General features: G+C 34.5%; 1 protein-coding gene across 2 annotated transcripts; it reads right to left on the bottom strand.

Moving 5' to 3' along the window:
* Positions 1-236: 236 nt before the first annotated feature.
* Positions 237-17,191, bottom strand: LOC111702934 (toll-like receptor 6). Of its 2 annotated transcripts, none has more exons than XM_023474748.1 (6): positions 17,110-17,191; positions 12,368-13,291; positions 11,244-12,178; positions 10,499-10,652; positions 2,660-2,952; positions 237-1,861 (listed from the first exon to the last, which is right to left on the bottom strand). In XM_023474748.1, the coding sequence occupies exons 2-6, from the start codon at positions 13,014-13,016 to the stop codon at positions 308-310; spliced, it is 3,585 nt and encodes a 1,194-aa protein (XP_023330516.1). In that variant the 5' UTR covers positions 13,017-13,291; positions 17,110-17,191; the 3' UTR covers positions 237-307. The 2 variants fall into 2 exon arrangements, with proteins under 2 accessions (XP_023330516.1, XP_023330517.1); XM_023474749.1 differs by having other exon boundaries at positions 12,368-13,218; positions 17,110-17,179.
* Positions 17,192-17,724: the final 533 nt, after the last annotated feature.

Raw genomic sequence — 17,724 nt, 5'->3', positions numbered from 1 at the left:
CAAATAAAATCAAAAAGGCGTAGTCCAAAATATCTGTGTTTGCTATGCAACATGTCAAAAGTACTACTTGGATTAGCAAACAAAATTGAGAAGGAGTAGTCAAAAATAATTGTATTAGCCCTAAATTGGCGTCAAAAATTCAACTTGGACCAACAGACATAGCTTAATACTTGGTTCGCTCGTTTTCTTTTCTTTCTCTAATTTCCAAATATTAAAACGTTTATATTGACGAAGGATTAAATATCGAACATCTTTATTAACTCGCAAAACCACATATAATATATCTATCTATACAGTATACAACTCTCTACTGCAGAGTTCTAAACCTGGATAATGGTTTAGGTTTGACCAGCTCCAGGTTCCTGTCTATATAGAGAGTTTGGTCCGAGTATATTGTTTGGTAGGTTGGTTCTCCCTCATCACTAGCTGGATCTACTACTGTAGAGTAGATATTCTCTCCTGGAGCTGATGTAAACCTGTCTAAAGGATTGCATATCACCCTTGGTCCAGAAACCCTGGCTGGAAGTGTACTAGCAGCAGTAGATTTAGTACTACAGGACGAGGAATCACTGCTAAGCTCCACTCCCCCTCCTCCTCCTCCTACCAGGCTCGCAACCCGGTCATAGAAGAGAATATCTGAAACCTCAAGATAAGTCCATGTATCAGATTGACAGCCAACGATCTGTCGAAACTTCATCTTCATCTCCTGAACCGATGAGTGGGAGACTGCAACTATTACTGGATATGAAGTGTATCTGGGTAGAACCTCGCTAAGGATCATCTGTAGCTCGTAGGTGGGTATACTAGACAGGAAGTAGGCTGGGGAGGCCAGGATAAGTAAGCACCGTGAGTTCGCAACAGCGTGGCTGATCGCCTGCCCTACTGTGCAGGATTTTGGTAAATCCCGTTGGTGTAAACAGATCCTGTATCTACTATCAATAGATTCAAGTTTAGGAGATAAAACATTTTTTACATAATCATCGTCTGCTAGGCAGTAATGTAGATACGCACTGTACTCGGCTATGCTGGGTGCAGAACGCTTTAAGCTCTCTGGAGGAGGGAGTTTTATCATTGGAGAATACTGACAGTGATCCTCTACCTTGGGTGAAGAGGTTTTAGAGTAAATCCATCTTGTGATAGAGTTCCTCTTTAAGACTAGAAACACAGATATTGCAAGGATGATGATGATCACTGTTGTAGATGTGAGGAGAAGAATGAGGAACGGAGATGATGATGATTTTGATGATACAGCCTGTACGTCTAGATCTTTACAAGATGAGTGGAATGTAAGAACGTTTTGCTGAGAATTGTTAATGTCGGAGCAGGTTGTCTGTCCTACCCTGTGAGTCACTAGCTCTGAAACCTTGAAGAACATGAGAGAGAGTTCACAACTACAAATCCAGGGATTCCGTCCCAGAGTTATTGTTTGCAAAGAGTTCATTATATGAAGTTCTATCCTAAGAGTTGTGAGTTGGTTGCTATGAAGAGTGAGAACTCTGAGATTAGAAAGTTCGGAGAAGGTTCCATTTCCAATACTCTGGATAAGATTATTGTGAATATATAGTTCCTCTAGTTCAGAGCTCTCTTGGAAAGCGTCCCAGGGTAGAGAATCTATCCTATTGTTCTCCAGGTGTAGTTCCTTTAGTCCCCGGAGTCCAAGAAAGGTTCTATTATTAATCTGCTCAACTCCACTATTGTTTAGATACAGGATGGACAAACGATTTCTCCCGAGAAACTTTTCCGTCCCTAGGTTCTCCAGTTGGTTATCATCCAGATACAGGATTGTAGAATCCATGGGTATCTCTCTGAGAACCCTGCTCAGGTTCCTCGACCCACACTGGATCATGTTCAGGTTCCAGGCCTGAAAATAATATTACTTTAACTTAACCCCATCTACTATATTAGTGCACCATCTTTAAATGGTTGGAATAGGAAGCATTACTGTTAGGAGAGGGTAATAAAATTCCTCCTATAGATCAGCTGGGGACTATTCAATACACAAACCTTTTGCAAATGGAGAAATTATTCCTTTACTTTTTCTAATCCATTAAAGTAGAGGGAAAAAGATAAAAAGAGATAATGCGGTTTTATATAAAAATATTCTGTGTAGATGCTAATCCTATACACAGACACAAGATTTAACATTTTAGGATAAAGAAATATAAAAAATGTAGGTTTAGGGAGGAGTATTCAATAGTCAGGACACATAACTAGAGCAAGGTTTAAACTTGTTTCGAAGTGACTACAAGGTTTAGGACTAATATACACATCATATATCATCCAAATAGGACTAGAGTGAATATATATAGTACGGGTAGTTAGAGTTTAGAATAGTTCTAGGACGAGTAATCAGTTTTAGAATAGGTCAAAAACGTGTAGTGCAGTATAGAATAGGACTAGAAGAAAAAGTAATTTGGTTTATAATTAGACTAGAAGATGTAGTTAGGTTTAGAATAGGTCTAGATTAGGTTTTGGTGAGGTTTAGACTAGGTTTAGGTCTGGTTTAGATTAGGTTTAGGTCAGGTTTAGATTAGGTTTAAGTGATGTTTAGATTTGGTTTATGTCAGGTTTAGATTAGGTTTAGGTCAGGTTTAGGTTAGGTTTGGATTAGGTTTAGATTAGGTTTATGTCAGGTTTAGATTGTTAAAACTAAGTTTACCTGATCATGATAACAGTTACAAGGATCAGGACATTTCATCCTGCAATCACAAGCTAGGAAGGTGCAGCATCTACACAGAGAGAAGCAGTGAGATCTGTATTCACAAACATACATTCCTTCAGGTACCAGACCCAGTGGTATTGGGGGACCCGGAGCTAGGGGCGGAGAACAGGCCAGGGCGGAGAAATCTGAGATCAGGGGGCTGAGGGGCCCTGGGTTGTAGGTAGATAACCATTCTAATTCACAATCACAGGTTAGCGGACTACCAGACAGCTGGAAGGACGGAGATCTTCCTGAATAAAAACAGAAATTATAGTTTCATAATATCTTTCTCAAGCTTTCAACCAAACCGTTCTCTCAATATTTAACAATTTAAGATATTTAATAATTTTGAGAAATATTTCAAGAAATCTGAGAAATATCTCGCTTTAATCTATAGGCATCATTCATACATATGATTAATTTGACTCCTCCCTGGACCCCCCGGGAAGTAGCTTGAATTCCTGGGGTGTGACATATGTAGGGAATGTAAGGTGTAATCTCTGAGCACTGCACTGTAATGATCCAAACCCTTACTCTCGACTTATATCAAGCATCTCATGATATTAGAAGCAAAATCAGAAAACTGTAAGACGACCCTGAGAGCAAACTTGAGATGATACAGAAATTGGGCAAATAATTCAAACCTTGTAGCAGAATGAATCTGATGCAAATTAGATGATCCGGCAAAACCTGATCAGAATCTGGATTTCAAGCAGAATCTGACTAAACCTGGTTAGAATCCGGACCCCGAGCAAAATCAGACTAAACCAGGTCAGAATCTGGATCTCAAGCAGAATCTGAAAAAAACCTGATCAGAATCTAGACCCCAAGAAGAATCTAACAACACCCGGCCAGAATCTGAATCATAGACCCCAACCAGAATCTAACAACGCCTGGCCAAAATCTGATCAAGCAGCATCTGGCAAAACACAAGCCAGAATCTGATAGACACAAAGCAGTATCAGGCAAAATACATGCCAGAATCTGATAGACACCAAGCAGCATCTGGCAAAATACATGCCAGAATCTGATAAACACCAAGCAGCATCTGGCAAAATACAAGCCAGAATCTGATAGACACCAAGCAGCATCTGGCAAAATACATGCCAGAATCTGATAAACACCAAGCAGCATCTGGCAAAATACAAGCCAGAATCTGATAGACACCAAGCAGCATCTGGCAAAATACATGCCAGAATCTGATAGATCTTAAGCAGAATTTGACCAAACATGAGAAAATCCTCAAGAATCTGATGGAGTCCAAACCAAATCTGACAAAGCTTAGACCAGAATCTTGTATTTCTGATTCCAAACTCTTTATTGTTTTGACTTTTCATTATTTACCCTTTTTATGGTGTAACGATTTTGTTCTATTTACTGAAATTTCAGATATAGATTTATAGATATCTGATTCCTTAATCAACCTCTTTACAACAAAGAAGAAAAACAGAATTAAATAGAAGAAAAAGAAAATAAAAAAATGCAGATAAGTATCCAGGGATAAGAATCATATTTCAAACTTTTAAAACAACAAAAACTATTTCTTTTTATTTAATCTTTCTCATTTAAAATTGTTTTCTCTGGATTCCTGAAACCGGAAGTATTTTCAGGAAATTTGTTTCTGATTGTTCAGAACTGTCTTTTCTTTAAAAATATCAATATTTTAGTTTCAACAAGGTTCGAGGAGGGAGGAGGAGAAGGAGCGGAAGGAAAACTGGGAACAGGAAGGGGGAGACAGGGAGGGGAAAAGGGACAGGGGGGTTAGGTTAGGTTAGGTTAGGTTAGGTTAGGTTAGAGAAGAAGTTTTAAAGAAAACAAAAACAAAAAACGTAAGATGAGTGAAGAAAATTAAGCTTTAAGTTGACCCATGGCCATAACGTCTTCAAATTACATATTTTTGGAGAAATATTATGATTTAAAGATTCTTTAAATTCAATCGTGATGAAATGATTGTGAAGAAAAAAAAAATTTTGCAGTGAATTGAAAATACTGGTAATCTTGTAAACTGAATGATTTATAATAAATTTGTTTAAATATTTCAAGATCTATTCATATTGATATTAGGCTTGTATACCAGATTCAGGTTTCTACACTTTATATTTTAAATTCTTGAATTATGTATACTCTGGGCTAAAGAATTATTTCTTGAATATTTGAGAAGATTTGGTGAAAGGATGGCTCTGTTCTAAATATCCATACATTTCTCCTGTTCACTCATACAGGGAGAAAAGGGGGAGGATTGCCAAATAAACTGAATTAGGAGAATAGGGGTGAATGAGGAGAAGGGGGGTGAAGGAGAAGAAGGGGAGCAAAGAAGGAAGAAGGGGTTAAGAAGGAGAAGAGATTGGAAACGGGTGGGAATGGTTTGGAAAGGAGGAGAAAGGCCGGGATGGGGGAGAAGGGTGGAAATGGGGAAAAGGTTTAGGGAAGAGGTTGAAGAGATAGGAAGGGGGAGAAGGGATGGAGAAAGTAAAAAATTTCAGAATCAGAAGAAGGACCAAGATAAAAGATGAGAAAACAAAATATTTGACAATTTTGTCTGTTTGAAGTTTTTGGGTCTTTCTTTCTGAACATTTATATATAAAAAGAAATTATTATTATTTAAAAACATAAAAAGTACTGTAATACTCTGCATTGTCAATCTATTGTTTTATTTATTAATATAATATATTTTTCGTATGTATACAACACAAAAAGAAAATAATTTTTTCCAAGATCTCAACATTGTTTTATTTATTCTAAGTTAATATCCCCCATTATCTCTTGCTTACTTCCATCATATGCAACAATGCATGCATATGACACCCCCTCTACTCTACTCATTTGCCCCCTCCCCTTCCCACTCTTAACCCACACAACGTCTACTCTATTTACAAAACAGTTTATCGAATATTTTCGTTCACACTGTACCCCCCCCCCCTGCAGTTTACTCCCCCCTTCAGCTGGACCTGTGAGAAACCGTATGTAACCTTACACTAAAATCCTCTCAATAAAAGGAAATTTAATACAAAAACCACCCTCACTTCTCCTACCATATACTATACTCCCACTACTTTATCCTACTCCCGCTACTTTATTCTATACTCCCACTACTACATCCTACTCCCGCTACTTTATTCTATACTCCCACTACTTTATCCTACTCCCACTACTTCATCCTACTCCCACTACTTTATCCTACTCCCACTACTTTATTCTACTCCTGCTGCTTTATTCTATAATCCCACTACTTCATATTACTCCCACTACTTAATCCTACTACCACTACTTCTATCCTACTCCTACTACTTTATCCTACCACCACTTCTTTGTCCTACTCCCACTACTTTATCCTACCACCTCTACTTCATCCTACTCCAACTACTTTATCCTACCACCACTACTTAATCCTACCACCACTATTTTATCCTACCACCACTACTTTATCCTACCACCACTACTTTATCCTACTCCCACTACTTTATCCTACTCCCGCTACTTTATCCTATTACCACTACTTTATCCTACTCCCGCTATTTTATCCTACCACCACTACTTTATCCTACTCCCGCTACTTTATAATACCACCACTACTTTATCCTACTCCCGTTACTTTATCCTACCACCACTACTTTATCCTTCTCCCGCTACTTTATCCTACCACAACTACTTTATCCTACTCCCGCTACTTTATCCTACCACAGCTATTTTATCCTACCACCACTACTTTATCCTACTCCCGCTACTTTATCCTATCACCACTTCTTTATTCTACTCCCGCTACTGTATCATACCATCACTTCTTTATTCTACCACCACTTCTTTATTCTACCACCACTCCTTTATCCTACTCCCACTACTTTATTCTACTCCCGCTACTTTATCCAATACTCCCACTTCATTATCATGATCCAATTTTAGAATACTTTTTTATAATACTTTTTTAGAATATTTTTTAGAATACTTTTTAGAATACTTTTTTAGAATATTTTTAAAATACTTTTTTAGAATACTTTTTAAAATACTTTTTAGAATATTTTTTAGAATACTTTTTTAGAAAACTTTTTTAGAATATTTTTTAGAATACTTTTTTAGAATACTTTTTTAGAATACTTTTTTAGAATACTTTTTTAGAATACTTTTTAGAATACTTTTTTAGAATACTTTTTTAGAATTATTTTTTAGAATACATTTTTAGAATACTTTTTTAGAATATTTTTTAGAATACTTTTTTAGAATACTTTTTTAGAATATTTTTTAGATTACTTTTTAATACTCAGTCTTAATCTTACTCCTATTTCGTGATACTAGTCCTGTGAATAGGAAATTTAAAATTGTGAACACTAATACCCCCCGGCCCCATTCTTTGTAACTTTATCCTACTCCTATTTTTATAAGCCTACTTCAATTACTGTGTAGTTTTACAGTGTACTAATTTAACCGCTTCAATCTAATTTAGACATAAGGAAAAAGTCTAATTTTTGTGAACTCATAGCTTTGATTTTCCCCAAAAATGAAGAAGAAAATTTATTTGATTGCATTCAAAACTTTTTATTGTGTCCCAATAAACATTGTAATGAAGTGACGACGATCCATCTGGCATTTTTTCATGAACAAATTGTTGCAATTTTCCAGTTAACACATCTGATATCGAAAACGCCTGGTCTTGCGATTTTCAAAATGTGGTCTTCCATTTTTGCATCTTCAAAATTGACGGAGATATTGGAAAATGTGTACAAAGGAATTGAGATTTTGCCAAAAACTCTGATTTTCTACTTCCGATATTTTTGAACCCCAATGTAGTAGACCTTTGATATTTCAAACTATAAATTCTGTTAAAATAAATAATCTAAGTTTGAAATGTTGCAGGTTTAAACCATCAGGTTTCAAATAAAAAGGTATTAGAAGATTTGAGTTTGTGGCAAAAACTCAGTTCCCTTTAATTATTTTAATAAATCTAAATTGTCTTAGCATCTAATTTCTTCGTCAATTTTTAAGATACAAGAAAGGTTTAGACCACCTTATGAAAAGCTCGCAAGACGTATACAGCCTCATTTTTATACTTTCTTTGCCATGCCTTAAATATCCTAAATCAAAGACGACTTTCAAGTAGTCTCTCAATTCCCAGGTTTATTGGGACACCCTATACCATACACTTGTCCACATCAGTCGTGTCCCTCTTCTAATGCATGAGTATATTAAAATCAAATCAAGACAATTAGGTAAAATATGCAAAGGTTGATTTTATTTTAGATAAAAATGTTTTTATTTGAAAAAGAAGAATAAATGTGAATAAAAGAGAAGAAATGTTAAGTGGGAAGAGGCAGAAGTTTATGTTTATATTGGTTCCATTAAACTCATTCCATTAGTTTAATATTAGTTTTATCTTCTCTAAACCTGCAATATTCTAGACTTTATTCATTCATTCATTCAGACCATCCTTTCGATTCTCATCCATCCTTTCAAACTATCATCGAATTTTTCTTCCTTTCCACATTCTTTTATCCTTTCTTCATCTGTTATTCTTCCTTTTATCGTGTTATCCGTTCTGAGTCTTTTCATCAGTTCTTCGTCCCTTCATGCTTTTATCAGTCGAATCATCCTTTCATCTTGTATCCTTTCATCCGTCCTTCATAATTTCATCCGTTCTTCATTCTTTCATCCGTTCTTCATTCTTCATCCGTTCTTCATCCTTTCATCCGTCCTTCATACTTTCATCCGTCCTTCATCCTTTCATTCGTTCTTCATTCTTTCATCCCTTCTTCATAATTTCATCCGTTCTTCATACTTTCATCCGTTCTTCATCCGTCATACTTTCATCCGCCCTTCATACTATTATTCGTCCTTCATCCTTTAATAATTTGTCCACTCTTGTTATATTTTCTTTCTCCTTTCAACAGACATTATCCTTTTTTCAACACTCCTCACTTATCCTCCCCCCCCCCCTCCCCCCTTGTTAAAAAAATGCTCCTCCAACCTATTTACTTTACTATTTAAACTTCCTCTTTTAGTTTTCTTTTCACGACTTAACCCCCCCCCCGGCCCAACCCCTCAGGATTTCAGGACTTCCTTCCATTTTATTTCTTTCCCAATTTCCTTATCAAATTTCCTTGCTCCCCACTCCTGTTAAAATGCTATATTTGACCTAAATAAAGTAAAATTGTGTTTATTTGAAAATGCAAAATCGTTTATTTGAAATATGTTCAAGGTTTTATTTCTGAATTCAAGTATTTTTATGCTCTCATCTTTCAACTTAACTTTCTTATTCATTATGTCGGGGCTTTCTCTCTTTTATGATTTTAGAATTAATTTTCTTCCCTCATCAGAACAAAATTCAAATGTAAGATTGAAAAATTAGAAATAGAAATTTGACGAGCAAAAAGTAGATTTCCTTGAGTTTCTAATTTATTGGGTCATTTAAAGAAAGATTTTGAAGACAGTGACACATTACTCTTAACATTTGTAAACTTGGCTTGGCTTTTCTTTCTTAAAGAAACTGAACACTCATCAACATTTTCTTATCCCTAAATCTTTGCGACCGGATAGTTAATACAGATACTAAAATTCTAGGCTTAGGTTCAGAGTTAAAAATATTTAAATATAATGAAAATTATATGTAGGTTTAGGTTCAGAGTTAAAACTATTTAAATATAATGATAATTATATGTAGGTTTAGGTTCAGAGTTAAAACTATTTAAAGATAATGATAATTATATGTAGGTTTAGGTTCAGAGTTAAAAATATTTAAAGATAATATGTAGGTTTAAGTTTAAAGTTTAAAATATCTAAAAGTACTAAGGATTCTAGGTTTAGGCCTAAAGATAAATTCAGGAATCAAAAGATAAAAATCTGTTGGTTTGGAATGATTTTTAGAAAATATAAATAATAAAATCATGTTTAGGTTGAGAGTCTGAGTGATCAAGGCCCCCCGACCGGGATGACAAATATATTTCATAAATATGGAAATTTGGACCATTTGGTTCCGACATTTCTTTTTCATATTAGTTTACAGGGTGGAGTAATATTCAAACTTTGATCAGAAAACAAAACATTTAAAAACAATTTCCAAAACCTTTTCAGTAAAAACTTTTAATATCCTGTAAAAAATTTTCATTTGTTTAAATTTTTAAGTTTGTTCTTTTTGTTGTTTTTTCTTTAGTTTCATCAATAACCAATAAAAGGAATCTGAGAAAAGTAAAAACAACACTGTTTCTATTCCTTGTAAAACAGTCCCCCCCCCCCCCTTATTCTATTCATTCTTTGCCTAAAATGCTACAAAATAACAAAAAAGTAATAAAAATATTATTAATTTCTCTTCTCCTTTCTCTCTATTCATTCTTGTAAATAAAAAAATCTGCACAAATAAAATGATAACTTTTCTTCAACATTTAATCATATTTTAAGAGAGAAAAAAGATATTTTCAAACTCACGCTGAAATATTTTTCATCTCTCACCATATCTTAAAGGGACTGATAGTACAATTTCAAGTGACCTTCCATGCAATCCGATTCACAATGGTACCCTTAAAAGCTTTGTCTGATCAAGTATGAATTAGATATCCATGTTTAGAATTTGAAAAACTGATTATTTTCAATTGTGATTTCTCTACATAAGGACTAATCTAATTTATAATTTCTAATCCAGGAAAACATATAAGAATTATCGGACCACTTTTAAGCCCAGAAAAACGACAATATCTTCCATATTATTGATCGGATAAAGTATACCGTTGTGAATCGGGTATTGTCATCTTTGCACGGAGGATCACTTGAAATTACGCATACAGTCCCTTTAACCCTGGAAAACAAAATACGAACCTGCAAGAGGACTAATCTTCAAACTGTTCCTGGGAATGGTTCGGAGTGCGTTATACCGGAGATCAACCGCGACCAGGTTCCTGAGTCCAGCGAAGCTTCCGGAGCCAAGATCAGAAATGTTATTCTGTCTGAGGTTGAGCTCTTCAATAGAATCCTAAATGTAAAATTTAATCAGTAAAGTCAAATAAAACATTTTAGATTTTATTGAATCCAAAGTTTATATTCTCTGATAAAATATCTGGTTCCAAACAATATCAATCAATTAATCAACTTTATTGTTTGAATTCGACCAAGGTTGTATAATAAGGTTAGTTACTCTTGATGCGCTTCAATGTACGGAAAATGTCGTCTCTTGAGATAGATAGATAAATACACAATATGACGTCACTTATTATAAAAGCGAGAGTGACGTCATATTGGGTATTTATCTATCTATCCTAGGAGACGACATTTTTCGTACATTGAATCGCATTATTATACAACCTTGTAATCGACTGAGTAATAAAACGTTAAAAGATAAAAAGAAAAACAGGAGAAATTTAGGCTAAGATTTTTTTTTAAATCCACAATATCCACCTCAGGTAGAGTTTTGTAGATTTAGATTTCAAAATGGAAACTCTGACTATGTCTTATTTCAAATATTGAGATTGAAACTAACTCTAAATTTTTCCTTAAACTTTACTCTCCGAGATATTGCAAGCTTTTTTGAAATTGTGTTTATGAGTTTAAGAACTAAATAACTCACCACGAAGGTATGCTGTCCAAGGACGGATATTTTGTTGCTACTAGCATCTAGATACTTGAGATTGAACCCCTCAACCAGCTTGTAGTAGTTGCCTAAATCCTCAACCTGGTTCCCTTGTATCTCCAGCTCCTCCAGCTGACGAGGGAAGAACGCCATGTCGAACCATTTGAGCTGGTTGTAGGACAGGTTAAGGCGGAGCAGGGACGGATGAGAAGTGAGAACTCCGTTTATATCTGTTAATCGGTTCTCCGCCAGGGTCAAATACTTTAATTCCGTGAGTTGAGAGAATCCATCCGGTTGAAGGTTGGATATCCGGTTGTGAGCCAGGTTTAGGGTCTCTAGGTTCCTGGTTGAGTTGAATGTGTTTGAAAGAATGCTTTCAACCTTGTTTCCCTCTAGAATAAGAATTGTCAGGTTAGCTCCGTGGAGCATGAAATCACTATTCAATTCACTTATCTCATTTTCACCTAAATTCAGCTCTGTCAGATCTGAAAGGTATTTGACAGCGGAGGGAACTGAGTCCAGTCTGTTTCCCAGTAAATTCAGGGTTTTCAGTCCCACCAGATGAGCCAGGGATTCATCATGGATAAACTTTATCTTATTCTTCTCAACATCCAACCTTCTCAGGTTGGAGGAGAGACCCTGCAGGGAGCTCTGCTCAATACTAGAAATAGAGTTCTCAGAGAGAGAGAGGAACTCCAACCTTGTCTGGTTTTGGAACGGAGCTCGGGAGAGACGGGTTAACTCGTTCCTGGAGAGATCCAACCTCTCCAGGTTCGGCAAATCTAGGAGAATACCGTTCTCCAGCTCCGTGATACGGTTTCTACTGAGGTTCAATATCTTGAGGTTGTGGAGATGGTTGAACACCTGAACCTGGAGCCACATTGACGCAATATCATTCCCGCTTAAATCAAGATACTTCAAATGACGCAAACCTAAAATATTTTTTTCATGATAAATAAAACATAAGTTGAAGTAAAATTACAAAGTTAATATCTTAGAACAGATAATATTATTTTTATATTCTTATCGGAGAATAGAAGAGAGAGAAACACAATAATTCTAATATATTTTTTCTCAAAAGTAATAATAATGAAAAAATATTGTTTGTATTAGATTATTACCTATAAAACTCTGGCGACTGATGAAACTAATTGTATTGAACTGAAGATGAAGTTTCTCCAACCTACGATTGTTCCTAAATACTCCACCCTGTAGTTTAACCAGCCTGTTCCTTGACAAGTCCAGCTCCTCCAGGTGCTTGAGATCAGAGAACACTCCGTCCTGTAACTCCTTGATGTTCGAGTTACTGGCGTTTAGAAGAGTAATATTAGATGCCTGTATTCTAGAGAAAAATCCATGAATATTTTCAGTAACCTCTAGGGTTGAGATCGATCTGCATCGGAGTAAAGACTCCAAAGTTTCACTATTCTTCTCCGTAAACTCAGTTTCACTGATCTTTAACTTCTCCAGTTTCTTGTGCGCCCCGGCGCAATGGGGGTTCTCCGTCCTGTACCCCATTTCGGAAACCTTGACTCCCTTCAGCCAGAGCGTGATAAAGTTTGAATAATTCTTCTCCAAGAACCGGAGCCAGAACTCTATATCCTGCAGGGAACACTGATCCAGAACTAGAAGATCCGGGTCCCTGTAATCTGCAGATTCAAGATTAAATCCGGGATCTTCAGATTCACAGTTTATATGAATAGATCTGGTCTCAGATTCTACTTTATAGAGTAGAGGAGAGAAGAGAAGAAATAGGATGGATAACCTCATGATTCAGGTTATTTTTTAGATTAGCAGAACTATAATATTCTCAGAATCATGATCAGTTTCCTATCCGTCCAGACACCGGAGAGTGTTTGCACTCCGGGAGCATCTTTTCAGCTTTAGTTGATATTCCGGAGACATTTTTCAATATTTTTCAATTCTCAGATTAGGGTCCAGTGCAGGTGAGGGTAGATGGAGTAGGTTCAGCCTAAGCAAACAAAATCAGTGTGTTTGTTAAACCAGAGCCGGACACATCCATAGTTTCTTCTCAAACTAGAATCCTGTAAAATTAAGGAGTTTAAAGGAGAAAATAGAACTCTTGAAACCTGAGAATATAAAATGTGCAAAGTGCATAAAAGCAAAAACTTTTCTGATTAAAAACTCTTTGAATATAAATAAAACAGATTTAGACAAGCTAAAGAATAAATTGTGTATCTATTTATGCATAAAGTAAAGTAATGTCTGTTTGTTTGTCTGTCCGATCAGAACTACGGAACCCTTGGACCGATTTGACTCAAATTTTAACTGGGGAACTCTGTAGAACCACGAAAATGTTCTGAGCTTGGTCTGAGAAGGTCTAGTTTGGCGTTTTAAAGAAAAAAATAGTTTGCAGGCAAAGCTGGATTCTGAAGCAAGTTTTTAATAAAGTTAAGGATCAAGATAAATCTCACTTTTTGTCTGTTTTGATATTAATAAACTTATAAGTCAAGTTATGTATACGTTTTTTAAAGGTTATAAACATTGGAAATGTTTTTCAGAGAAAATTATTTCTATTATGAAACAAATGCTAAAGAACCCGAGAAGGATATAAAAATGAAACAAGTTGAAAGAATGGATAACAGGCAGATGTTAAATTAATAGCTCCAATATGCCAGTGCTAAAACCTCGAAATCTCGTGATGAAAATCCACCAAGATGTTAGAATAAAGATAATATTATCGGGAAAGTCACTTAACACCACATTAATATTTTCCCACAAGGGGAGAGCTAAATAAGCAGAGAGGGGGAGGGGCAATTAGTTAGGGGAAGGGGGGAGAAGGGTTGGAGTCATAGAAGAAAGTATAGAGCAAGGGTATGGGTGTAAAGAGAGGTTCCCCTCCCACCCAGCTCTCTTATTTCTTCAAATATGGTATATGTGTGCTCATAGTTTTACCGATCTTACTTTAAATATCATAGATAGGAGAAGATGAGTAGTTTTGAATAGAAACGTGTTCAGTACATCATATCCATGATAACCTCTTAGCTAGGAATATATTTTATCATTCCTCTATCACTATCAATGATGAAAAAGTACGCTTTAAGGTTTAAAGTCACAAAAGTATGAAACAGAAGTGAGTTCATCCGTCCTTTATCCCAATCATTGATCTTGATCCTTTCATGATCATTTATCCGATCTTTGATTTTGACTATTTATTCTGATATCCTTTATAACGATCCGTAGATTTAAATCTTTACCCCGATCCTTTACAACGATCTATTATATCAATTTTGACAACGATTTTTTATAACGATCCTCGATTTGGATTCTTTATCCCGATCCTTCATAAAGATCTTTGTTATCGATCCTTTTCCAATTTTTTTTTTCCTACTTGATCCTTCCAACCCATTCATTTATTCCATGATGTAGCTACCTATAATATCCTTGGTATGCAATAATAGTATATTCATCTTATACTCGTGAGGTAAAATAATGCATAAAATTTGAATTACCATCCCTCCCCCTCTAACCTTGTCTATTGCCCCCCCCCCCCCATGTTTAATGAAAAGATTGTTTTCCATTTCTTGAATTAAAGTTCTAACTTTTCTTTTTAAGTTAATGATTGAATTAAAGATAACTCTATCTGCCTTAAATAATCAATTTAAAACAGTATTTAGAACCGAATTTAAAATTTTATATTTCATATATTTAAAGGCCTAAGTAATTAAGATATATATATATTTATATTTATATATATTTGGTTCCAACTTTACATTAGCATAAACATCTACCAATTATAGATTTTCAATTATTCAGAACTAACTTAGATAATGCTTTTCTACACACCTTAAAAATTAGTTACCCCCCCCCCTTCCCCCACCTGGCCGAACCAAATTTGAAATTTCCCTGGCTTGAAAATTCAAAGCGGGATAAAGTTGTCAAAATTTCGACGCCTAACTTTAAAATTAATAAATGAATGAATAAATGTGAACATCTAAACTTTTTATTGGCATATTCCAGCTTCAATACTTTTTACAACTGGTGTGAGGTGAAATTCAAGCTTGTGATTATTTATAAAGTTTGTCAATTGAAGAATTATTTTGTATTTTAATAAAATAAATAGTTGAACTACTTCGTATTATGTTTACTAGTTTAGTTTAAGTTGATATAAAACTGAATTCAATTCTGGTTCAATAAATTCTGCAAACAAAAATATTCAAGAAATAAGAAAAATAATTCGTAATCCCATTTGAACTAATAAAAAGTTTTAAATGAATAATTTGTTCGCTGATCAAACCATAATTTAATACAAAATTAAATCTTTTTTTAAACTTCGACTGGGCCAATGAACCAAAACCAAATTAAAACTGCATTGTGTCATAAAAGTTTAAAAGATAATAAAAAACTTGAAAGTAGATAAACTTATCAAACCTTTATTAGGCCAATAACTATAAAACCTATATTAAGTCGATAATGTAAATAAAACCTATTCCTATAACGTTCACAAATCAAACCAATATTTTTCCTACCCCNCTCCCTTCCACACCATGCTTTAAAAATTATTTAATATTCAAGCAATTGAGTTGACCACTCGCCACAAATTCTACTTTTTTAATCCTATTTTTTTGCAACCTGATGTCGTAGACTTTTAATTAATTTTGCAAACATATTGGGGTTGGAAAATCACAATAGCAATAAGTTTGCTATCGAAGAAGTAAAAAAAAAGGTTTGGCAGAATCATGAAAACTATTTTTTTTTTAAATTTTCTTAAATCCTTAAAACGTAAATTTTCGACCGAACAAAACCGGGTTTGCATCTAAGAGGTTTGCTCCATTCTGTTTAAAATGTACTGGGAATTGAAAATCAATAAAATTATGATAAAAACCTTTCTAAAATAAGTTTTTTTTCTCTTCAGACAAAATTTAGACACGAGCTATGAACTATGATTGGACAAATAAACAAACAAACAGACACCACAGAATAGATCACTTTTCTATATATAGATACCAATAAGAGTCCACCCATTAAATGGCGCGCAAAATTTCAATTTCCCGGCTTCTCTGATTGGCTGTTCTGGTTTCTCCAACCCCCACTCGATTGGTTGAGTTTTATAAACTTTTGTTGATACGTACTAAAGATTAGACTAATTTTGAATTTAACAAAAAGAGAAGATCAAGCATTGATCTCGACATCCACAATTCTAAAGTTTTCCGCTCAGGTTTCTAAATCCAAGTTTTATTAATTTTAACTTTTTAAGTCGTTCCTGATTGGTCAAAATAAATTAAAACTATTTTAATAATATTTATATGCAAATATTTACTGAAACCAGAGGCACATTTCATCTTTTCAAAAAAAAAAAAATTAGAAAAAATAAAAACAATTATATCAAAATCAATTTATAAAAATAACAACGATCTTTCATAATTGAATCGTTTTAAAGTTGAATCGTTTAAAATTTGAATCGATATCAATCATAGTAAAATTCTGATTTAAGAGACTGTGAGCATAATTTTAAATAACCCTCGATGTGCAAAGATGGCAATGCCCGATTCACTATGGTACCCTTAAAAGCTTTGTCTCATTTAGTGTGAATTAGATATCAATGTTTATATTCTAAAAATCTGATTATTTTCAATTATGGTTTCTCTATTAAAGTGGTTTACGCATTTCTACTGCAGGAAAATATGTATAAGTTATCAGAATTAAACCAACAAAAACGAAAATATTTCTTCCAATATTGATCAAATAAATGTTAAAAGTTGCCATTGTGAATCAGCATTGCCATTTCAGCTTTGAGGGGATCACTTGAAATTACGCTTACAGTCCCTTTAATATTTGATTTCTACGTACATGCAGTTTTCTATAAATAAATCTATTAATGTTCTATGGAGGTAGAATTCACCTGCTATAAAATGAGATTATATCACTGAATCATTTTACTAACTAGAGCACACAGCCTCTCCACTCTCAAGGTTTAGGGTTTACTAAAACAAACTTGGGGAACAAATTTCCCGTCTCTTTCCTCGGAGTGTTGTCTTCCCGGGCCGGTACAATTACAATTCTTCTTCATTTACCGATTCTCGGTCGGGCCGGTACAGTTACAATTCATTTTCATCAACTGGATCTTGGTCGGACCGGTACCGATAGATTTCTCTCCACTCACAATCGTAGTAAAACTCATTCAGTTTAAAATTCATATGAATTATTAACGATGCAAATAAAATCATGTTTGTAACATTGATTTTTTCATACATAGCATGTTCACTAAAAATATTTCTGATTAATAGAAATAATAAGTTTTGTTTTTATATTTTGAACCTACCAGGTTGCGTGATTTTTTTTCTAGGTTCGAAAGTTTTATATATTTAATTATAATTACCAAGATTTCCAATTAAGATTCACACTTTTTTACAAAAACAATGTTTTTAAACAGCAGAGCAAATAAAATACAATTCTGAATTATTAAAGCTGAATCATTAATTTTAAACCCTGACTGCCGAATACGAATTCTGAATCG

This window comes from Eurytemora carolleeae, unplaced genomic scaffold (assembly GCF_000591075.1).
Source record: "Eurytemora carolleeae unplaced genomic scaffold, Eaff_2.0 scaffold485, whole genome shotgun sequence".
NCBI classification, from domain to species: domain Eukaryota; kingdom Metazoa; phylum Arthropoda; class Copepoda; order Calanoida; family Temoridae; genus Eurytemora; species Eurytemora carolleeae.
The sequence above is the reverse complement of the archived record's forward strand: the minus strand, read 5'-3'. Positions and strand labels throughout refer to the sequence as shown.

What these genes read in the sequence shown, in the direction of transcription:
- LOC111702934 (XM_023474748.1), bottom strand. Translation starts at nt 13,016, where the DNA reads ATGAGGTTATCCATCCTATTTCTTCTCTTCTCTCCTCTACTCTATAAA. An exon ending in TTGGACAGCATACCTTCGTG is followed by an intron (nt 10,653 to 11,243) that starts GTGAGTTATTTA and finishes TTTTACATTTAG; the next exon opens with GATTCTATTGAAGAGCTCAA. An exon ending in GTAACTGTTATCATGATCAG is followed by an intron (nt 1,862 to 2,659) that starts GTAAACTTAGTT and finishes TATTATTTTCAG; the next exon opens with GCCTGGAACCTGAACATGAT.